This window comes from Fistularia commersonii, chromosome 6 (assembly GCF_037954325.1).
Source record: "Fistularia commersonii isolate RoL2024-O1a breed Wild chromosome 6, RoL_Fcom_v1.0, whole genome shotgun sequence".
Lineage (NCBI taxonomy): Eukaryota > Metazoa > Chordata > Actinopteri > Syngnathiformes > Fistulariidae > Fistularia > Fistularia commersonii.
In genome coordinates, this window is record NC_141289.1 from 17118323 (window position 1) to 17143635 (window position 25313).

Sequence of the window (25313 nt, forward strand, 5' to 3'; positions counted from 1 at the left end):
ATGGGTTATTTTCATCACGAATGATCGCGAAAAGATGCTCAAAAAAAAAGTGTCAGGCTTTTTGTTTTGAAATGGACCCCCATCATTATTTCGGATGCGTCACTCAACTACTAAAAGTTTTTTTTTATGTTTTTAAAAGGCAGAAATCGCTGGCAAGTCAAACTACACGACCGGTGAAACTGAAACAAAAAGCTTAATCAGGCAGCAAAATAATTGGAAAGGATTGGAGAACTTTGTCAAAGCGGTAGATAATAATTGAGTGAATATTGGAGAACTAGGAGTAAAACAGTATTTACACCGTAACTGATCAATTTCTAATTTCTATTTGTCATTGCTGAAGAGAACCTTTAAAAACACATTGGTGCTAGTATTCTCTTTCCAAGGCCTTTAATAACCCGTGACCTCTGTAATCAGTTGTCCTGCGTGGGTGTGACGTAAGAGCCGAAGGAGATGCTGTGGGGTCTCCGTACGCGCGTTTGGTCAGTCCTCGCACTCTGATCTTCAGCATATAGACATCACGTGATCGTGGGGGTGGGAGTGGGTGGTAGAAGTGGGGTGGGCGGCAACCCACCGTGCACTCCCGGATCCACTCCATACCCCAAATATGACGCGCGTCCGGAGCGCGCAACGGGTCTCCTCTTATCTCCAGGAGCGGAAGCGGCGCTCGGCCCCCGCGGACTCTGCCCCCCTGACAGCCGACGACGCGCCGGACGGCCTCGGTCCAGCTCCAGCATGTTTTCCCCGATGTCTGCCCAAAGTCTGTCCAAGTGTCTTCCCAGGCCGGGCCCCGCCGCCGGGGAGCAGATTTGTATGCTGGAGTGCCGGTGCCGGCCGGACTGCACCTGTGGAGCCCGCTGCGCCGCCGGGGACCGGAGGCTCTGCGCGCCGGAGTGCACGGTAGGCCCGCGGAGCGCCGCCGCGCACGACTTCTGTCTATCACTGGGCTCATCATAATTCAGAATCTTATTTATTAATGAAGGAGAAGCTACTTCTATCCAGCTACACGTCGTACTGTTTTATTTATTTTTATTTTTGAATTGTATTTGTATTTTTTTTCCCTAACTTGGTTCCTATCTCTTTACCTTATATTAAACTCTGGAGTCTTGTGGTTGTCCTAGAACTTTCATTACTTCCGTATACTTTGTTTTTGTGTTTGTTTGGTTTTTTTTTTTTGCGAAGGAGGAAACACTGAAACGCCTTTAAGAGATGTCTTGCAAAGCTGTCACCTTAAACATCCATTAACATCTTAACAACTTATTTGTGTATGTATATGCATACATTTGTGCGTTTTGGTGTGTGTGAGTGTGTATAAGTTTTCTATCAAATCCAAAATTTCCTTATTCAGCCTTCTGACCCTGATGCCTGCCACGGTGCCGGAGAGGTCGCATCTAATTGGTTGTCGGTCCTGATCATGTGATTGAGCGTGACCTTTGCAGTGTGAAAGACTAAATTCATATGATAAATATAAAAATGTTGAATTTCGTGCTTTCTTTACTCTGCCACCGCATCAGGATACCGCTCAGAACAAAACCACACGTTAAAATTTTTTTATCTTTGACTTTGGGAAGCAGCTGTTGAATTGTATTTAGCGTATTTTTGATGAAGCAACCATCAGTTAATCAAGTAAATCATCAACCTACTGTTTTGATTTAAAAAAAAAAAAGATATCAAAACCAGTAAATTCCCTGCGATAAATCTTAACCCGAATCGCTTACATTTAGGAGACTGTTTGATCCTCTTGATAATGACATGATATCCCTCCATGCAATGAGAGTAAAGGGCCTGACACTTTGCAAACTTCCTGCACGGAATCCTCCCGCTTTGCATTGGACAAGACTTTTATTGTCTGGAAGTGAAAGTCACCGAGCTCTGCTGGTGTTCCATTTGTATCACAGCCGAGCTCATGTTGCTACGGAGGCTTGAAAGGACTTATTGTAAGAAGCAATGCTATCGAACATGTCTTAAAGTGCAGATGGATGTCTTTGCTGCCACGCTGACAGAACTTCACTTCAAATTATATTCAAACTAAATTCAGTCATATGATGACAATTCATCTCCTGTTTCTCCAATTCCCCCCCCAAAAACAGAAACATAACAGAGGGGCTCAATTTCTGCTTACCGGTATTTTCCACCATTGGCTACATTTAAAAAAAGGGTTAAAATAGATGATCATTGCTGAGCTGAGATTCTGTTACCATCAGCATTGGCTTTATGTGGGGGTTATCCAGAATTTCCTTCTCATCAAATCATGCAGGTCCTTGGAATGTCAGCAGCGCTGCGACCACCTGGCCTTTGTCTCCAGAATTTTATTTCCAATCATTTTCTTTTCTATTGACTGCTCAGAAAATACTTGCACACAATTGAGATAATAGGTTTACGTACAAGTGCAATAACCTGAAAGAAGTACAATCCCGTGAAATGCGAAAAAGTGCAGAATCGGTCACAGATTCCGCTGGGCAGGAAACTCAACACATCCGAGATGGAACAGAAAACTGCTGCACGGGTCATTTCTTCACTATAAATGAGTTCGGAACAGCAGCAAAAATGCATGACAGCAAGGTCAGCCATTTAGACATCGTCGTTGCTTTCAAGGATTTTGAGGCAAAATTGATAAATAGCCCTGAGGATGTAAAGCCAATGATTTTTTGGGGGGGAGGAATGTATCTTCTTTCACTCAATATGTTGCAGTAGAAGTATTTTAACAGGAGGAAATCTCCGCTGTGTTGAAAGATTTTTAAAGTGGAACATTGTTGAGAGTTTTTAAATCTTATGACGGCACGGTGGTGCGATCTTCAGTCAAGCTGCCTCGACGCCAAAAAGGTCGCAAGTATGACTGCGTCTGAGGCCGACAGGCCACTGTCCCAGTGTGACTATGGTTTTAGGATAAACAAAATAGACAATTAATATTTAATTTAAGGTCAACGTTTTGCCAAGAACCTCTTATTTTGATTATGATGACTTCGTTTGATGTTACAATTATGCCCTCCTTTTTCGGTAAAATAAATATATACAATAGCATAATGTGTATTAGGGTGTAACTTTATTATTCATTAGCATTGATATGGATCTCTTGAGGCTGAAATTAGATAAAGAAAGTGTGAAAAAGAAAACAGCTCATTAAGGCTGGAATCTGCTGTTGTGAAACACAGGCACTGAGAGCCTTTCAGACATTTCATTACAAATAATTAAATTCATTTTTAAATAATAATCAGCAAGATGTTATAGTTTTGCATTCACCGCCTAGGAATATCACTTAATTTGATAATTATTTATTCAATTCTCTCACTTCAAAATTCCCAGCAGGAGCTACAAACCAGAGGGTGACGGGTCAAAACAGCCTCATAAGAGGAAAGTACTTCTGATACTCGTGCACGGACTCAGCGAAAGTACGTGAAGGCCAAAGACCATGTTTGCGTTACTGAATTCAACATGGAAAGGGGACACCACACAGATGTATTCAGTGGTGATCCTGGTAAATCCATGTGCGTCTCCTCCTTTGCGCACTTAAAACGTTGTCGATTTCCGTACACCTTTTCTCTTCTAACAATATTATTGTCCAACTGCAAGTGTAAAAGCTGTTTGTAAATAGCAACGTAAATAGCTAAATGGGGTAAACCCGGGTCGCCCGGTTTAGCGGGCCATTTTTCTCGGCCGTAAGGCCCGTGTACTTTGAAGCGCAAAAGGTACACAAGCGCTATTCACCCGTTCAAAGTGTATGTGGTTTCAAAATAAAATGCAAACATGTGTGTGGATATATTTCACTGAACACACGGTAAACTAAAATACAACTCCGAGAGTGTTTCTGAATGGCTTGTTAAATTCTGGCTGCTGCCCAGATGGGCTTGACTTCACTTAACTTTCATATGCCAGTGATTGACTTTAAGCTGAGTCATGCTGGAAAGATTATACGATGGGACGATCATGTGGTTGGCGGTGCCATCGGGGTTAAGAGGAGAGGCTGATAGTGAGAGTATAAACACATTTTAAGAATTTTTAATTGGTGACCGATATTGATAAGCATAAGTCACGAAAGCGTCACTTAACGCGATGCTTTTTTTACGTGCACACACTGCTTAGAGTCACTGATCGGTTGGATGGTTTCGACCATAGATCGACACCAGGATGAAATAGTTTTACAACCACAGAATCTCTAAAATTTGGAAAAGGTTTGGTCGGATTTTCTCTAAGAACACAAGCGAATCGAACTATTTGCCCACATGGGAACCGATATCGTGCTGGAGGTTCTAGAGCTGAAACTCAGCGCGGGGAACACTTTATTTAGTTGTGTGTTTCCTGCACTAACGGTAAAAGTAATGAAAGTGCATTACTGCTACAGGGTAGATTATATTGCTAGAGCAGGAAATTAAAAATGTTCTTGGGGTTTGCAGCGTCTTTACTCCTGTCTAGCACAAGTTATTTCTTTGGACATTGTGCCTTGGTAGGTGGAGAATCAGATAGTTTCCCCCCTCAAGACTGAGAGGAGAGAAAATGTGAACAAAAAGTGAATTTATTGTTATGACTTAAGTGTTCTGTATGTCTGTGATTACCAGTGTCACAGGAGGCCATGGAGAATAAGTCAAAATAAAGTGATTATTTATCATTGAAATGACCATGAAGTATTTATGGTTATGACATTAATATTTGAATGTAAAATGTCTTTTTTTTTTTTTTTTTTACTTTAATTTTAATTTTTTCTCGCAGAATGAATGCAAATAAAATCCTGTGGATAGTGAATGCGAAATAATATTCTAAAGATAAATAGTCCTGGAATTGTTTTCAGTTTCCCAGTTTGGTTGCATCCAGTGTTGTGATTATGTGACATCACTTTTAATAAATGCTCAGACATCTTGTTTCCATTGGTGTCTTTCCAGATGAATGGTACTGACGTCAGGAAGCACGGCATCGACAACTTGGCCTTTGAGCGTGGCAGCCAGATCGAGCTCTGCCCTCCGCCCAAAACCGGCTCCAGAACAACCTTCAGACTCTTGGGACTTTCCTCGGAGCCCCCCGGCCCGGACATCGAGAGCAGGCTCTCGAGACTGGCGGGAGTTCTCTGCGCTGAGGTATCGCCAAGCAGTTTGATCTGGGTGGACTATATCCCCTCTGTTATCACCACCAAAGAGATTGTCTTGGAGCTCCAGGACATGGGTTACAGTGTGGAGTCAGTGGTGCAGGTCAGGGTGGATGGGATGCACTGCCAGTCCTGTGAGCAGTCCATCCAGCAACGCATCGCTCCTCTGCCGGGGGTTTCGCATATCCAAGTGTCCCTTCAAGGGGGCGCCGCACGGATTGTTTTCCAGCCACTGCTGGTTACAAGAGAGGAACTAAGAGACAAGATCAAGGAAATGGGATACGGAGCAACTTTAGAAGAGGAAGGGGAAGGAAGTCGCTTCTGGGAGATGGATGTCCTAAATGCAGCTGTCCAGACTATAACTATTTGGATTACAGGGATGACATGCAACTCCTGTGTGCAGTCAATAGAAGGGAGAATCTCTCAGATGACTGGAGTCCAGTCCATCCTAGTCTCACTGAAAGACAAGACGGGAATTGTAACTTTTGATCCCCGTCTTACGGAGCCGGAGCAGCTCAGAGCGGCTGTCGAGGACATGGGATTTGAAGCATCGCTTCAAGGTAAGGACCTTCGAGAAAGGTTTATCTGCTGACGCTGACAGGGAAAATGATGTAGCCAATGTCATGATAAAATATTCCTCCAAAGTGTCTAATGTGAGGTTTCCACCCTGAATAGTGGAGGTTGTTCACAGAGGAGATAAAATGGATGAGGCCATACATGGTTGGGTATAGAAGCAGACCTGGATACAGTGTTTACCGCAGAACCCAACTGATATATTCGTAAGCTGCTTTTTCTAATGTGAAACAGTGGAGTCTGACCTTTAGGTAACATTATCTGTATTTTTTGGTCCATGCTCTCAAACCCTTTTTGCATAAATTCTCTGCAATGACCTGACCGTGATGCTGCCTCAGCGTGCGAGTCGCTACAGATGTCCACGGAGGTCTTTTACGTTGGGTTCACGCCTCCTGCGATGCAGAGGCGCCGCTCATCGTTTTCAATGTGTTGCTGCTGTTAACAGATAAGCGTGTTTACAGAGCTCCTTCAAGGCGTTTCATCCACGGGAGTCTCACCTAGTCGAAAAAATGAATCAGACACAGTTTGCAACGGACACACCCAGCAAAATGACCTGGTTATTGTAGTAAATAAACAGCTGACTGGATTTTCAATGCCCTGAATACCAGGCAACATTTCTGTAAAATAAAACAACAATTTATATTTGCAGACCATATGGAAACTTCCATTTCATAAAATACAATCACTTTGACATGACTGAAGGTAAACTTGACTAGACAGAGAGCTGACAGCACCAGCAGCTCACATACTGTCGGTGTGAACACTGTCATAATGATTAGGAAAGTCAATTCAGACCTCATGTAGACACAAGTTATTTGAATCCAGACCTATGCAAACAAAATATGACAACTGCCTGAAAAGTGGGGCATAAAAAATAAAACAACATCTCTGCTCTGGTGGCTTTTCTCTCCATAATTTGAATTATGAATCCTCTTTCAGTCATTGTGATTGTCAGGAAATATATTTGAGGGAAAACAGCTTCTTCTACAAAGTTGTCCAACTGACAAATACAATATCTGCAATACTTGCAATTCCGCAGCCGGGTAACATAGGAAGTTTGTCTCGGCAGCTCCTGCTGATGGAGATCTGGCATTTAAGGAAAGGATACAAAAAGGAAAGAAAGAAAGAAAGAATACAAGAATACCTTCATGGTAAAACTGGTTGATAATTATTAACTTCTTTGTGAATAATAATAATGATGATGACAATGATAATGATGATAATAATAATAATAATAATAATGATACATGACACTATATTTTATGATTTTTTTTCACTATAATGTATATATGGAATTGTTAAAGTGGGGAAAGAAAGGAGCTAATGAGATGTGGATAAACTGAGCGACTTCAGCATGATACACTGGATGGATGGATAGAGTTAAAGCTAATGGGAATTTTTCAAATATTTCTGAAAACTTCTGTTTGTATTGATTGATTGATTGAATTGATTTATGACAAAATGAAAAATGAAGTTGTCTGAACTTGTGCTCAGGAGAATCGTGATCTTCAAATCCTTGTGTGTTCCGGAAGCATGCACGACTTCTAAGCGACCACTTTTAGCAATGTTATTTTGATTAAGGGTCTCACGCTACCAAGCCAACAGCGCACTCAAGTTACTATGGTAACCAGACATGCATGGTTTACAGGATGACATGAAGTGCTCTCACGCCGGCTGGGCTTTCCTGTTGGATTTAATGATATGTACCGGTTGCCAAGACATGAATTAACCAGGGCAGATTAAGAGTACTTGCTCTAACCCGCCATTTTAATTTCAGTCGGGAGCTTTGGTTAAGGAGATGGTCAGCGTTGCGGCTCATCGCCGGCAGATTGCATGTAAAATGTTAAAGTTGCTATGCTATCTATAAAGCATATCTGCATGAAATGCACCCTGATACACCCGATGAATACATTTGTTTGAAGTTATTGTATTTTCTTAATTTTTCTTTTAAACAAAAACAGGCAGATAGTCACACTGACTGACGAACATATATATATATACATGCTATACATATTGTACATATCATTGAACATATATATCTGATGTCCATATGTATATGTATATATATATTGCCATTTGATTGGCAGCTGGTAACGGGTTATGTTTAGAAGAAGAAGAAAGAAGAAATGCCTTAATTGACACATTCAGTTATACATAGAGTACAAAAAAAGTTTGACCACTACATTTAACCCATCCCGGATAAATGGTGAGCAGAAGGTTGCTAAGGAACAGTGCCAAGGGAGCGGTGTCTTGTTCAACAATATTTCAACTTGCTAGAAGGAACCAGGAACCGAAACATGAATGTTTGTTTCCAAGGATGACCGCTCTAACCCCCCATGAGGCAGGAGAACTGTGTGCCTCACTTAGTGGCTCTTTGCAGCCGTTTTATGATCCCTCAGCACAAGAAAATTGTAACACATACAGTACCATTGTTGACAAAAACACTGTACATTGGAAATGTAGTTCATATAGCAAAAGTGTTAAACCATTTTCATAGAGACATACAGAGAGACAGCAATATAGTCTTAGTACAGAGCATGCCAGCAGTCACCCGTCATTGCGCAATCTACATTGAGGCTTAACAGTCCGCAGCCTCATCGCATGTCTCTTCTCAGAATTTGAATGGTAAATGTGAAAATCCAGCAATTTTGAATAAAAAACAATCTAAAACCGGTGAAGTTAAATGACAAATACCTTTATAGTGCAAATCACTGATAAATATAACCATTTCATTTTTTTTTTTCATTTGACATTTTTTTCTTTCCAAGATTGGCAAGTGAGGCACGGCCTCTTCCTCATATTACATTTAAATGGGATGAAGCACATAAAGAAATAACATTTTGCATTGCAATTAAAGATGAATAAAGTGAAATGTTTCTTGTAACTCAGAAAGTCAGTTTTTTGCACTTTTGTATTAATTCACTAGCTATACGCCTTGTCTTGCAGTCAGAGTTGCGAAGGCATTGCAGCCTCTCCTACCTGTCATTGTGCTAGAGGTGTGGTTCACCCTGGACCGGCTGCCGGTCAATCACAGGGTGTAATATAAACAGACATAAAATCATTCACTTCCTATAGAGACATGCAACTATTCACCCTCTCATTCACACATTTGGCCAATTTAGAATTCAGGTTTCCATTAACTGAGGAAGAACTGGAAAACCAGGACCCAGATATGTTGAGAACATTCAAAGCATTTTTTTTCTTATTTTTACATGTATGGAAAGCAAATTTGACCTTCATATCCATAATTTTGAATTAGCAATCCATCATGATCTGAAGTCAAAAGAGCGTAGTATTTTTGTCATCACAATCATTCAGTAATAGATTGCATCACACTTAAGCATTTGTACCCAGATGCCATTTATTCCTACATCTCTGCAGAATCTGTGGCGAGCGTCCAGAGTCATGAAACATTCACGACCGTCATCTCTGGACCCTCTGACCCTTCTTCCTCCGGATCACTTGGGAAAACCAGACTAAGTAATGGAACAGCTTCGCACACGCCGTCTGGGAGCCTTCAACCCGCTCCTCCGACCATCAATGCACAAAAGTGCTTCATTTGTGTCACTGGAATGACTTGTGCCTCGTGTGTGGGGAACATTGAGAAGAACCTGCTAAAACACAAGGGTAAATGTCATCGTTTTAATCAGAAAGTTAAATATCACTTAACAGGAAATCCAGTATTTTACACTTCGATTCTCAGGAATTATCTCGGTGTTGGTGTCACTGATGGCCGGAAAAGCAGAGGTGAAATATAACCCAGACATCATTGAAGCCGCCGCCATCACGCAGCTTATAGAGGACTTGGGTTTTGGTGCCAAGCTGATGGAGGACAATGCAGTAACTCACGGGAAACTGGATCTCATTGTAAGTTTAATACTACTTTTTCTGTGAGAGGAAAACTCTTAATCCCCAATTACCAAAAATCAGCCCCTTGATTTGGACCAGATTACAGGAATGACGTGTGCGTCATGTGTACACACCATCGAATCCAAACTCACCACGACCAAAGGTATCCTGGGCGCCTCGGTTGCTTTGGCAACCAAAAGAGCGCAGATCCAGTTCGACCCCGAGGTCTTCGGAGCTCGAGATATCATCAAGATCATTCGGGTAATCGTCATTTGTTTTTAAAGTTCTGCCTTTCGCCGCCTTTTGTTTGAATAACGACCGGCTGTGTCTCTTTCTCCAGAGCCTTGGTTTCGAGGCCAGCCTGGCAAAGGGAAGCTTCAAAAACAACCTCGACCACACTGAAGAGATACGACAGCAAGTATCTGGTCATCTTATCCTCTGAAAATACCGCAGATGAGAAATAATTGGAAACTTTTAAAAAGTCTTTTTCACCGATTCTCCATAAATTACTGCCTTTCTGCTCGTCTTGGGCACGTGGAGTTTGTTCATGGCCTGTTTGACCAGCTGTGATTTAGCTGACGCAGTTCCACCCTTGTGTACCTGAATGGTGATGAAACATTTAATTTATCGATTCAAAATAATAAATCAGCATCGTAAAACAGGTTGCTTTTAAGGGGGTCAGGATCATGTAGCTACCATTTATCATTTATCCTCTGACAAAGACTCTGGTCCCAAATCCAATAAAGTTCTTGAATAATTTAGCCACGATGAAACTTTTGTACAAATCACAAACTTTCTTAACTTACCAGTACTATTTTCAAGTGCAATCTGCAAGCTGGCACCTGTTATGCGCAACCTTTACTACATTTAATGTGAAAAACACTCACAGGGATTTTGAATCCTGTTGAAAGTGATATTTTTTTGGGCCTTTCTGGCTGCTGTCATTGAACAGCCAGTTGGCTGTTGTCAGGCGCTCCGATTGTGGCACATTTCCAAACACGCTTTGCCTCTGAGCAGTTAAGAGCAGCCGGTGCTTTCTCTCAGTATGGTTTGCACAGACGGGGAGAAAAAAACGCTTCGGGAAAATAAAACTATTCCATACATCCACTTTCCACCGTAGTTGAGATGTTGATACTAATCGAGGAAAAAAATGTTTGTCTCGAAAGACGGCAAAGAAACCTGATCCAGGATCAAAACGGGATCTAAATTTCCTCCTCCTCCGCTGCGCTGTGTTTTATGAGCCGTATGGATCGGCTGTATCGGCTATTGTGCCTCATGCTCACCGATTAAGTAAAACTAAGTGAATATAACCATTTCCATTTGTTGGGGTTAACTGCACATGAGATGAATTGAAGCATTTCTGTTTATCTCAGTGTGATGTAGTTTGGCAGCTGCTGCCGGCTGTTTTCGAAAAAGGCCAACTGACCACTTTTGATACTGTTTGGACCATGTCAACTTATTTATAATTTTGAGTTGGGAGAGAACTGGGGAGCTTGATTATTAGACAAATCTTGTCATTGAAGGACACGTCAGGAGCTAATTTTATTGGAGAAATGGACTCGTAACCTTTCCTCCTACTTCAGCTCTACTCACACTATAAAAGAGTCGTCTGCATCCAATGTGCTCAGCGCCCTGAGCTTTGCCCTGCACTTGCACTTAGTCCAGGATGATGAAGGTGTAGTAGGATAAGGTCTGTCAAAGCAAAGGAGGCGCAAATGCTCCTAGTACTCATGCATCAAGACAACACGGGGAATTTAAAATTGACTCTTTGATAGTTTACAAAAACAAGCAATTATCTTTAATTCCTGAATATCTGTTGTTCCAGATGGAAGAATTCCTTCCTGCTCAGCCTTGTGTTTGGCCTGCCGGTCATGGGCCTCATGATCTACATGATGGTGATGGATAGTCAGCACCAAGAACACGGGGGTTCCATGCCGGAGGAGCAGAACCTGCTGCCGGGTCTTTCCATAATCAACCTGGCCTTCTTCCTGCTCTGCACGCCAGTTCAGGTCACGGAAATTCCACATTTCTACTTGGAGGTGCACAAAATTAAAAAAAAAAAAAATAAAAAATCAGAAAGTGCAACTTTCTGGATCAAAATTTGTATTAACAAAAATGCATTTAGAGCTTTCTATGTAGGGACATAAGATCCGCTCAACACTTCTAAGGTAGAGTTTATTTAATAAAATGGGTGGTAATAGAAACATGGCTATCTGCAATCTAAAAAAGTAAACTTGCCATTAAGAGGTTCACACATTAAATTAAAAAGTCAATGTAAAAAATCAGCTTTATTCTTAATTTTCCGTATCTCTCCCATCAGACAGTACAACAGTCTGGACAGCACATAACTTATGCACCTGTGCTGCTTCCACAATTCCACAATCTCACTACGCTTCCGCATTCACTACCTCACCTACTCACATCATGTCTTAACTCTGCTGTTTGTCCCAGCCTGCACACATCCTGCCTATTTTTGTTTATTTATTTTATTCATTGCTATTTATTCTTGTCACTCAATTCATATTTTTGCTTAGTTCTAGTTGTGTATTTTTCACCCTCACTATTCCTTGATGTTTCCCATCGTCATCTCTGATGTTGTGGTTGTTTGTTGTTGTTGTTGTTGCCTGTTGTCTAAGAATAAGAATAAGAACAACTTTATTTATCCCGAAGGAAATTGTTGTTGATTTAATTTTTTTTTTTGTCTTGCCATCTCCTGCCTTCTGCCTTTCTATTTATATTTATACTTATATTTATATTCATATTTATTTCCTTTTTTTGACATTATAACTGTTGCCCTGCTGTGACAAAGGAATTTCCCCTATGGAGATCAGTAAAGTTTATCTTATCTTTTCTTATCTTATCTTATATCATAACATATCATACCTTATGTACTGGACATATAAAGGAATCGAGAAGACGTTTCTCACAATATCACGGTGTCATGAAATTAACAAAATAAAATAATAATAATAAAGTGCAAATGAACAGTAAAAGTGCCTATTACATGACTCTTTCAGTGACCATCAGAGTTAATCATCGGTCAATGAGATCCACAGGTAATGTTATCAAATCATTTGACGGCTATTTCTTACCTCCTGTCTCTCCAGATCTTTGGAGGCCGATACTTCTACATCCAGGCCTATCGCTCATTAAAACACCGCACAGCCAATATGGACGTGCTGATCGTGCTCGCCACCTCCATCGCCTACGTCTACTCCTGCATCGTCCTGGTGGTCGCCATGGTGGAACAAGCCAAACAGAGCCCGGTCACCTTCTTCGACACACCACCGATGCTCTTTGTGTTCATTGCGCTGGGGAGGTGGCTGGAACATATCGCCAAGGTGACGAGGAGCAAAAGAAATATATCATATCGCTTGCATCAATTTTCTCTTTCTGTTTGCAGAAGCCAAAAATATTATAAATGAAGTAATCTGTCTCTTTGTTGTTATTTGGGGAATGGATACTTTCAGGAATGAGATCCATTTGTGCTTATATTAACTGTCATAACAATATTGTGAATGTGAGCTTTATCGTAGTTTATTGCCGAAGTGGCTATGGTCAGTATCTAATTATACCTGTGTCTCAGCTCATGCATTAACCGCATAAAACTTTTTTGTTTGATAGCTTTATTTAAAAATAAAGTGTTTTTATAAGTGACGAACAGCAGATTTTCCGCTTTTCAGAGTAAAACCTCAGAGGCTTTATCCAAGCTGATGTCACTTCAGGCTACCAGTGCCACCGTGGTCACATTGGGACCCAACCATGCCGTTGTCAGGTGAGACACGTCACAGGAGCATATTATCAAACAGCAAACAGACCCAGACCTATTCAGGATTCTTTGTATGCATATCTGATATGAGTATCAGCTGTTTGAGTATCTGAATTAAACATGAAATATTCCCCCCCAGTAACCACACTATGATCCATATTGAAACAAAAATCGACCTCCAGTAGGGACCATAGACACGACCGTAAACTCACCGTCCTCACAAATCGAATACCAATATGTAAAGTTTTAATATACGCCAAAATATGTGTTATTGCATGAGGATAAAACCAGATCTCACAAATTGGATTTACAGAAATAAAGTCTGTAAATGAAATAGGAAACAAAAGGACTGTGTTTCTGGAAATGTGAATCCCTTAGCGAGGAGCAGGTGGCGGTGGAGCTGGTTCAGCGGGGGGAATTCGTGAAGGTCGTCCCGGGAGGAAAGTTCCCGGTGGACGGCAAAGTGATCGAAGGAAGCTCCATGGCTGACGAATCCTTGATTACGGGTAGGATTTCATTTACGCTTTTCTTCAAGAAGCCTCTGCACTGTAGTTATTGTATGAATATGTTCAGGTAAATATGATAAGGTTGTCTTATTTACTTCCATCCTGTCATATGAACTCTGGTCTTTGGACTCAAAAAGAATATCTTTATATACTATGTCTGTTATCATTTGTAATAACATTTTTTTTTTTAATTTCTAAAAAACAAAAAAACCTAATTATACAATAAATAAATAAAAATATATTCAGTTAGTCATGATAATTTTTTTTAAAAGAAGTTACCTTTCAGAATTTAATTAATAATTCTGACGATGTCAGTCTCTAGCCACGGAAGAAAATCCAGGATTGAGACCAACATTCAACAGTGCAGATATAAAACAATAAACCAGCTGTAAATTTCCATTTACGGCTGCAGGTGGTCATAAAATAAGACATAAAAAAGTCTCTGTGTGTGTTCCAGGAGAGCCGATGCCCGTCAGTAAGAGGGTGGGCAGCCTGGTGATCGCCGGCTCCATCAATGGCCACGGCGCGCTGCTGGTGGAGGCCACACATGTTGGGCCCGACACCACTCTCTCACAGATAGTCAAGCTTGTAGAGGAGGCTCAGACAACCAAGGTACCTTTAAATTTATTGCAGTCACGCGGTTACAGTGACTGAAAATTTTGTTGAGAGGGAGGGTGCGGGTTTTAGTGAGAGGCCCCGGTGAGACAAACACCATGGGAGAAGGCACTTCCTTGTGGTGTCACAGTGAATTTGTAAGGAAATAAAAAAGGGACAAATTGGTGGAGGTTACATTATAACCAGATGAATGACATCTCGGTTACACTGTCATTGTCGAGGTTTGTTGGATAATGAATTCGAAGTGAAATATGATATCAACTAGTCATTGACAAACCATAATGGTCTATAATCGCTTTCTTCAGGGGACAACTTGTGAGGTAGAAAACTGATTAATCCCCTCTTGTGGCTCAAAAATGTACTGCAGGTGAAAATAGAAAGAAATAGAAAATAATTTTATTATAATTCATAATGTTAAGTGTTATTTGTTCTCTGGACTGAGAGGATTTTGGGCTTTTAAAAGTGGTCTTTTTTTATTACTTTTAAAATAATTATATTAATTAATATTTCATTTTTTAAAGATAAGAATTGATTGGAGAAGAGCATTTGCAAATGTTTTTGATTCTGTCATTATTTTTGCAGATGGCTATTATATCGTGTGACCATTATTTGCCGACTATCGAATCGTCCTTCCAAAAGTCATTAAAAACACTATATTTAAATTCAGCCCTTTCAGGAGCCCTAATCTTATTATTATTAAATAAAATTGCAGCTTGTTGACTTTCCTCTGTTTGCGCAGGCTCCCATCCAGCAGTTTGCTGACCGGCTCAGCGGATACTTCGTGCCCTTCATTGTTCTGGTTTCTGTGCTCACCCTGGTGGCTTGGCTGGCCATCGGGTTTGTTGATTTCAACATTGTGAAGGACAACTTCCCGGTAGGTGCGAATGACGGCCTTTTCGAATCGAGAAGCCGGGTGATATCTTAACACGGGGGTGTCAAAGTCATTTTCACCGGGGACCACATAAGCACAATGGTTATCCTCAAAAGGCTGCATGTAAAGATAACAGTATAAACGTAACCAAATGTAATGTAAAATAATACTCGTTAATGTTAAATAACTCTGAATTTATTACTCATTCAAATGCAAAATGCTACTGATATTGATGTAAAAAAAAAAGTTTACTAGTTGCTCTTTTACAACATAAATCCTTTTATATTGTCAGGTTAAGAAACCCACATTACTCCATCAATCAATGATAAAACTGTCAAAGTGAATAAAGAAAAATATCATCCGGCAATAGTAACTTTGTTCACAACCTTTTGATTTACGGACTTCTCCACTACATTAAAAATGTCGCTTTGCATGACCTCATGCATGGCAGCTGCATTCAACAGCTCCTCCGTGACAAAGAGGTGCGACTTAAGACATCTAAAAAAATGGATAGTTATGCTGTATCTGTGCTTTCATCAAAAGCCAACGAAAAAGCTATTCAATGTATCTGCGTGCCTCTTTGGCCAGATGTGTTGCCAGGTTTCCTGCTTGTTCCGTAACTCGGTCCGTGATGGTGTTTCTTGATAAATGCACATTTTTTTTTAAATCCGTATCTGGTATCTGGTCAGGACACACCTGCTCACAGACCTTCAACATGCACCGCTTCAAAAAGGCAACATCCGCTAAAGACTTCGGAGCTTGGGCGATTTCATCAGCCACAATTGAGCTAGCGTTCATTGCTGCATTTTTTTTTGGATTTGTGAACACATTCTGCTGCCATTGTAGTTTGGCTTTAAATTCTTGGACGATTTGTTGTTTTTCTGGAAGGCTAACTTTGGCATTCTTAGCACAATTTTTGGCGTCAAAATGCCCACATAGATTTTATTCATTAACAACCGTTACGGCCTCATAACACAAAAGACATACTGGTTTTTTTTTTCCTTGAACCACAAACATGTATTCGCCTTCCCACCTTTCTTGAAACAGCCTTCCATCTGCATCAACTTTTCTCTTCCTTGACATTTGGCGATCATTTTGTATTACTCAATTCCACTCGTTGAAAGTCGTATTGATGTGGATACACTGCAATCTAATGGCGGGATGCCGTTGTTTCCCGGGTAACATGATCGGCATGACTTGTGCGAAATGTTGTTTATGGTCTATGCATGCGTTTGATTTATTTATTTTAAGACAATCAGACCTTTTAAGATGTTCCTGTGAGCCACATAAAATGACGTTGTGTTTGACACGTGTTGTAACAGATGCACTCTCCCTCGCAGGGTTATAACCCCAACATATCCAAGGCGGAAATCATCGTCCGCTTTGCCTTCCAGGCGTCCATTACAGTTCTGTCCATCGCCTGCCCCTGCTCTCTGGGACTGGCGACTCCCACAGCTGTCATGGTGGGAACAGGGGTGGGGGCACAGAACGGGATCCTCATCAAAGGGGGCGAGCCGCTGGAGATGGCCCATAAGGTCAATTTTGTATTTTTACTTTAAAGTTAGAGCAAGAAACTGCAGAGAAATGTGAAAAATGTGACAGCTCCTCTGAACAAATGTGGCAGTTTTGAACAATGAAAACTTAAAAGAAAATACAAGGGTGCTGAAGGAACTAAAAAGTCACAGCAAGACATTGTTTTGGTGTTTCACCTGCATTCTTAAGATACAAGAAGATTATTCAAAAGGACTTTGCCAAGTCTGCATTATTGATTAATTTATTCTATTTTGTGCAAACTTTCAGGCCATTTTTGTAATTATATAAAATGTCAATTTATACACGCAGCCCATATTTTTTTAGTAATTCATTAATAATCAACTATAAGAAACACAAGCCTTTATAATGAAAAATAAGGGTCATTTCTTAATTTCCTATTTGTTAATTGGTTATTGTGTAGTTAGTATGACGCTTAAAATAGAAATGAATTGTTTTCTTTTTTAGTATTAAGGGGCATGTTTTCGATGTTAATCTCAGTGCCGATGCCTTATTAAATGAAAATTAAGTAAAGCCTCTCTCCATTAAGAAAAAAAAAAAGCGAATCAACTTAACCACAGAGAAGAGATCAGAATGGGCCATGACCTTTGTGTCTCCTCTCAGATTGGCGTGGTGATGTTTGATAAGACGGGCACCATCACTAACGGCGTGCCACGGGTCACGCGTGTCTTGGTTCTGTGGGAAATGGCGCGAATGCCCCTGAGGAAGATCCTTGCGGTGGTTGGAACGGCAGAGGCCAGCAGTGAACACCCGCTCGGCATGGCGGTCGCCAAGCACTGCAAACAGGTGAGCATGGAGAGGCGTCATTTCTGTGGCACAAGGAATCCCTTAAATGCAAAAGTTGCTTTACATTTATATGGATGTAAACAATGATCATAATTCAAGCGCTTTTTCATTATCAGAATGTGGATGCGTGTTTTGGCTCGTAACTAAATTGTGTAATATGCATTTTCATTTGTTCCTCCAGACCGCTCATTCTGTGACTTAATCCGAATGGAAAAAAAAAAAAGGATGTTTAGGATTTAATTCTCAAAACATACCCCAGCAAATTCTTACCAAATTTCAATTACAAATGTCAAATTAGCAAATGTAAATGCGGTCAGTGGTCCCCAAACTTTTTTGTACCAGGTACTGATTTTATCCATGAAAATGTTTCCCCGGACTGGTTGGAAGCACAGGGGTTCAAATGATAAAAACTTTTGTCAGTTCACAGTATTTAATCTGATCACGATGATTACAGTTTATATTAGGTGGCAGTAAGGCGAAGGCGGAAACAGTCGTTTTTCAAAATAAGATCCAGAAGGTCTAATGAAAAAATTATAATTTGTACCAAAATAGATTTACTTTGCAGACCGGTAACAAATGATCCACGGACTGGTCCCTGGACCGAGGGGGTCGGGGACCACTGTTATAAATAAAATTTGCAATATGCCTTTTCATTTATTCCTCCAGACTGCTCATTCTATGATTTAACCAAATGAAAAAAAAAAAAAATAGGATTTAATTTTCAAAACATACCCCCACAGATTCCTAATCAAATTTCAATTAGAAAGGTCAAATTAGAAAATTTAAATGCATTATCAGAAGTGATTTTTCATTGTCAGAATGCGGCTGCATATTTTGACTCCTAAATAAAACTAGTAATAAGTAATCCGAACTGCATTTCCATTTTCTTCTTCAGGTCGCACATTTTATAACACAATTGAAAAAGAAAACAACAAGAACTCTGCTTTCCCATTTTTATGCCCCGCCAAGCAAAAAAAATCACCAAAATCATTTTGGATTAGCAATCCGAGGTGGCGCAGGAGAGTGACGTCAGTGGCCGATCTCTTCTCAGCGGCTTGTTTGGCCAATATAATACGGCTCACACTCAGCTGTCTACCTGCTTTCTTATACTTATACTTTCTTATACTCTTATACTGATCATGGCATGACGTTCCCCTAGCTAGCCTCCTCACAGAAACCTCCTCCGATTACATTATTACAACACATTATTACACATTATTATTACACTGATCGGAGTGTGCGAAGAGGTGAAACTCATTCTAATAATACAACAATATTTTCAGTTTCCTCTATAATAATATTACCATAATAAAACTTACCCTCATTATCATCACATTCATTTTCTGTTCATGGTATTGAATTAAAAAAGGCCCGCAATGTTGATTTGCGTACTTAATATTGTCAGTTGAAAAAGTTATCGTCTGAACACCTTTAACCCCCAACCAGGTTCTGTTCTGTCTTTAGTAACTTTCGAGTTCAGCGTAAGGTGCCGTATCTCCACCAAACACAGGATTTTTTAAATACATTATTCCGAGCAGGGCACCGTGGTGATGCAGCGGTTATTAATTCTGCCTTACAGCGAGAAGGTCCGGGGTCGATTCAGAAAGGGAGCCTTTCTGTGTGGAATTTCCCAAATCTCTGCGTGGGTTTCCTCCGGATTCTCAGGAAGCGTGTGTTTCAGCGTGCAGCTATCATATAAACATTACGGGATGCTGTTCTAACAGGAGCTGGGTTCTGACCTGCTGGGCTTCTGCCAGGACTTCCAGGCCGTCCCAGGCTGTGGCATCAGCTGCTGCGTCTCCAACATCGAGCATCTGTTGCAGCAACAGAGCGACGAGCGTTTCGTGCTGCCAGGGGCAACCACAGACGAGAGCAGCCTGCTGTCTGCCAACGATGTTCCATCTGCAGGTCTGATGCTTGTCGGCTTTACGTAACGGACGATTCTACCAACAAATCCATGGGAAAGAACAGCTTAGTTTTTGTTGTTTTTTTTTCCCAAAGATATTTCTACATTTGGTGATAGTGCTCCAGAGTATAAAAAAAAAACAAGTTGATATATTTATAATATATTTCAGCCTGTATTTTAGCCTAATAAACTCATCAAAAACATATTTCAAATCTGTAGTCATAATTCATTCACTGGTCAAATGTGATTATATAAGAATAAGAATAAGAACAACTTTATTTATCCCGAAGGAAATTGTTGTGGATTTTAATTTTTTTTTGTCTTGCCATCTCCTGCCTTCTGCCTTTCTATTTATAACAGAATTGTTGTGCCAGAGTTAAGAGTAAAAAATAACAATAATAAATAATAGTAGAAAATTGTATAAACATAAAAAAAGGGGGGGGGGGAATAAGAAATACAAATAAACTATAAAGTGTCTAAGTAACAAGTCAAGGCTATAAAGTGTCTTAAGGTCTTAAGTACCAGGTGAAAGACAAGGAGTGCACAAGAGTATAAAAAAATATTGCAGAGAAACGGTAGAGTATAAAGGTGAATCAATTTCAGCTAACTAAAATTTAGTTATAGTAAAATAGAGTTTTGAGCATTTTTTATTTTTTTTCGGTGACATTTCCAGGTGAGGCTTTGTCTTATTCCGTGCTGATCGGAAACAGAGAATGGATGAGGAGGAACGGTCACCACATTGGAGCGGACGTCGATGCCGCCATGTCCAGTCACGAGATGAAAGGGCAGACTGCTATTCTGGTTGCTATAGAGGGTGAGGATAACATGGCTGACATTTACTTCCCCTGCAGCTTTTACTGCATTTGCTCCCAACTGTCTAATAATTCCAGTATTTGTTCCTCCTCTGTAGGCGTCCTGTGCGCCATGTTTGCTATTGCAGACACGGTGAAGGCAGAGTCAGCGCTGGCAGTGCACACACTCAACAGCATGGGCATCAAGGTGGCCATGATAACCGGAGACAACAGGCGAACAGCAAAAGCCATAGCTGCTCAGGTTCAGATTCCTCTTGTATCTCAAACGCGGTTACATTAACAGATATAATGTTAAATCTTGGCCGCATTACCGTCAGCTGCTGAACAGAAAGTGTAATCTCAAACGATAATGGCGACATTCATTTTCACAGGGTGAGCAAATAGAGCTGATCACAAGTTCTGTGAAATCAGTGTGACTATGATAAAATGTATCATAAAATTAATGAAACACAGCATGTACAAGGTATTATAGAGCTATCAGGCTAAAAATGGAAGCTCATTCATGCATTCGTTCATTTATTATCTATACGGCTTGTAGTGCTCTACTAGTATAGGGTGGCGGGGGGTGCTGGAGCCAATCCCAACTGTCATTGGGCGAGAAGCGGCTTTCACTCTATTTCTCAAGGATAAGAAGTGTAAATATTCTGTTTCTGAAATGGACTAATTGAAAGGAACAAATATATGTATACATTTCCACAGAGAAATGTTGCTTTGACTAATGTCCTCTAGAAGAAACACACAAATGCAAAATTTGAAAATGTTTAATTCAGCATGCATAGTATTTGTGTTAAAATTAATTATGTAATATTGCGATATTCTGCAGCAGCTGAACTGGAAGTATATAGATGTAGCTTATATCATAAAATAAAAAAAATATAGCTTATAAGTTCTGTGAAATCAGTGTGACTCCAATAAAATGTATTGTAAATTTATGTAACACAGCATGTAAAAGGTATTATAGGGGGTAAACAGGCTAAAAATGGAAGATCATTCATACATGCATCCGTTTATAATTATTTCTTAATCTATTTCAGAAACTGACCAGTAGAAAATAAAAAAAATATGCATTCATTTCCCCAGTAATTTGTCTGTGAACTGTATGTATATTTATACAGACATAACATATCTATATTGCTGTGCAACGTTTCTCTAGGCAAGTAAATTTGGAGGAATCTGGCTTTGACTAATGCCCTCTCTCCAAAAACACACAAATGCAAAATTTGATCATGGTCAATTCAGCATGTATAGTAATTGTATTAAAATTATTCATGTAAAAGTGGGTGATTCTGCACGTCACATTTGATTTGATGAGAAATAGACTTTTTTTTTTTTTTTAATAATTCCACCACAGCATTTTCTGTGCTACCATGCTGTTGAGTTTAAAGAATGGATCCGTAGATTGTACACTGGTTTTCATATAATAAAGCAGCAGGAAGTCACTCCAGGATGTTTTACTCCAGGTGGGGATTAGAAAAGTATTTGCCGAGGTGCTGCCTTCACACAAAGTGGCCAAAGTGCAAGAGCTTCAGGAGCAAGGCCTGCGAGTCGCCATGGTTGGGGATGGCGTTAATGACTCACCTGCCCTTGCCCAGGCCGATGTTGGCATCGCCATCGGGACGGGCACGGATGTCGCCATAGAAGCGGCCGACATCGTCCTCATCAGAGTAAGTGACAGTTTTATCTGAAGACAAAATAGCATTTTTATTCTGTCTGACCAAAGAGTGTTTCGTGCTGCAGAATGACCTGCTAGATGTGGTGGCCAGCGTGGAGCTGTCCAAGAAGACGGTTCAGCGAATCAGGGTCAATTTTGTCTTCGCCCTCGTCTATAACCTTCTAGGAATTCCCATCGCTGCAGGTGAGTCCCTTAAGACATATCGGACAAATTTCTGCTGAAAAATCAAAAAGCAACCAGGAACAGGAGGGAAATTGAAGCAAACTGTGCTCTAAAAAAAACAATATTTATTTCAAAGGTCATTGCATTCACGTCTCTTGCTGATTGTAGGTGTGTTCATGCCGGCTGGCATCATCCTTCAGCCCTGGATGGGCTCCGCTGCCATGGCCGCCTCCTCGGTCTCCGTGGTGATGTCCTCTCTACTGCTCAGAATGTGAGTCCTGAGAATTCAGCCTCAACAAATTTCCCTATGGGGATTAATAAAGGATAAATGATTAAAAATGCATAGTAAATGCATATTTATTTTCTGCACACTATAGAAACCCTCTTGTCCATTTAAGTACAACAGGTCCTTAATTTCAACTTGATAATACAACTTTTAAAAGTGAAGGGAAATGCTGCACGATAAAAAATGCAATGCTGTTGACTGCACCCTTATATTAACAAGAGCATAATGAAAAGGAAATTAAAATGTATTGTCCTCTTCAAATAATAGTAATAATAATGTCACCTCATCAATTGATTTTTAATAGACCTAGGAATAGTTATGACATATCTAACTGTATATACCTTAACAAACCCTCTCCAAAATAGACACAACAGTCCCTTGGTAAATATCCCTTATCCCTCAGTCCTTGCTTTATTTACATACAAGTCCCCCCTGGCCAGTAACAAGAGAGAACGACAAAGGACTTGGTGTGTTGTCTGTCAGGGAAGAGATGAGACGACTGAAAAGGATAAAAAAAATAGTAAAAAAACTACCTGAAATTTCCATTTCATTACCATAATAATGCATGGAAATAGCCTGCTTTGTGGGGTCACAGGCAGCTTTGACCCAAAGGATGAGAACCCCTGCTTTAGGTAATTGTATCCGACCGTAAAACCAATAAATAGTTTTTGAGTCAGTTGCTCTTCAACCTTCTGTGACTCCCCGGTACCTAGATAAAATAAAATAAAATAAGATAAAGTAAAATAAACCAAAACACACATCAACAAACACTAAACACTAAACTAAACAACATATCATATCATATCATATCATCGAGTCAGAGTATAGGAGACCATAACAGTTTGCAAACAAAAGAAATTAGTTTGTTTCATAAAAGTGAAAGAGTTTTTGCATCTGTTTAACAGTAGTTATGTATCTGCTTAAGTGTTTCTGGGCAATTTTGTTTTTAAATTTGCTTATTTATTTTTATTTGCAAGAAGGTGCACAGTGTTGCCATATGTAAAGATCGCAAGTCAAAACTACATAGTTTGTATTAGAAGGTGTAGAGAACTTAAAATGAAATGTCCTCTCATGGAACCCCAAAGTTGCAAGAGCTTAAATAAGTAATATTTAGGATAAATATGAAATTAACAACAAAAATTGTTATTAATTGGTAGCAATTCTGTCCCAAGAATTTGCTACCAACCATACAACGATTCTTTTCTGCTGTTTATTCAAATGATTTAAACGTCAGAGAAAAAAATAACAGCCCTGTTTTCTGCAGGTACAAGAAAACATCAGCTGAGCTGTATGAGTTGCAAGCGCGAGGCCTGATGAGGAGCCTGAGGTCATCTCAGATCAGCACACATCTGGGACTGGAAGGCCGGCGTCGCAGCCCTGCCCTCCCCAAGGGGCCGTCGAAGCAGCGGGGCCACGGCGGTGCGACGCCACCCGTCAGCCCGGCGCAGGGATTGTCCATAAACTCTGTCCGAAAACAGGACCAACGTTCCCTCTTACGCCACCGCACAGCAGAGGACCTCAATGTGTAAGAGATGTCAATAAGCAACATTTATGTGCACAGTTAAGTACTTTGTTTTTTATTTCCCTGTATTTTTGTAAATATACATGTGTAATTTAAAAATTTTATAAATATGTAGTTGCTATTGTTCTGTCATTTGGGAAAATGTCAAGAGTCAACTTGTCAACATTTCCATTATGTCTTTTTGAATTATTGCTGGTATATTCATTTTATCATCATTTTTTATTACCCGTTTTGATTACGCCTGACCTTTTCCAGAAAAATAGTTGCAACATGAGAATAAATCTGAATATAAACGAAATAAAAAAAATGTCGTAAAATTCCGTGCACACAAAAAGCATGAAAAATACATGAGAAAGAGAAGCTCGGTCTGGTTTTTGGATGATTATTGGACTTTATCTATTTACCCACAGAGACCCTCCTCTGAACTCTGCGAGGTTAAATCACAACTTGTCTGTGAATATTCAGAGATAAATGACATGCAAAAAGAACACGGGGGCAATCAATGCCATTAATGAAGCGAGGCTTACTCCAGTGAGAGGCTGAATATTATTAATTACCCTTGTGCTTCTATCTCTGAAATCCATTTGCTTCTTCCCTCCAAAACTGACATTGATATAATCCCCTTGTCTCACTACCATGTCATATGTTCACCTGAAAATATATTAAATGTAACCTTTTTTTTAGTATTCAAAGTTACACCAGCTTCATCATCATTACTTTGTCATCTGTAAAGTCACCTTAAACACACGGCTGTAAATTCTTTATAGTTCGGGATCCCGAAGGACATATCCATTTAAATGAAGAAGATTACAATTGCATATTACACATACTTACACAAGGAGGGTGAAATAATCATCTCCAGGAAGGACAACAAAAGGAAATGGTGTCCTGTAGGCACACCGCTTTGAAAACACAAAACAAATATTACAGTTATATTACTGCTGGTCGGCAACCTTTTGGACCCGTTTCTCCACAGTAAAGAAAACACAGGGACATTTTGAAATTGAACATGGCATGTAATGTTATTCTTATTTTGCCTTTATGTTATGTGTGAAAAAAAATGTGCCTTGCATTTTTTTAAATCAATGAACAAATGTAGAGAAAACTAAACTACATTTCTACATGCAACAAACATTATGAACGTTTTGAAAGAAGATTACTTTTAAGCAAACTATTCAATGCCTGTTTGAGTCCTTCTTGTATTTATGAAAAAAGAAATCCAAACTTAAATTATCCACCGGCAGCAAAACAAAAATGCAAACCTCCCTCTGCCTGCCACCCTTTTACTGGCGTGTGCAGTTGCTTATTAAGAGCAACAAAAACAAACTAAAATAAAATAAATTTCATTAAATACTTACTTAT

At 40.0% G+C, this 25313-nt stretch overlaps 1 protein-coding gene across 1 annotated transcript; it reads left to right on the forward strand.

Annotated features, from left to right (window-relative positions):
- Positions 1-595: 595 nt before the first annotated feature.
- Positions 596-24315, forward strand: atp7b (ATPase copper transporting beta). The gene is made up of 21 exons (XM_086148445.1): positions 596-897; positions 4872-5631; positions 9026-9271; positions 9348-9511; positions 9593-9754; positions 9834-9907; positions 11319-11502; positions 12601-12834; positions 13177-13268; positions 13641-13768; positions 14226-14380; positions 15123-15257; positions 16595-16789; positions 17409-17591; positions 19316-19499; positions 20171-20311; positions 20408-20550; positions 21770-21973; positions 22047-22164; positions 22312-22414; positions 23694-24315. Exons 1-21 carry the CDS (start codon positions 733-735, stop codon positions 23956-23958), a joined length of 4035 nt encoding a protein of 1344 aa, XP_086004571.1. The 5' UTR covers positions 596-732; the 3' UTR covers positions 23959-24315.
- The last annotated feature ends 998 nt before the right edge of the window (positions 24316-25313 follow it).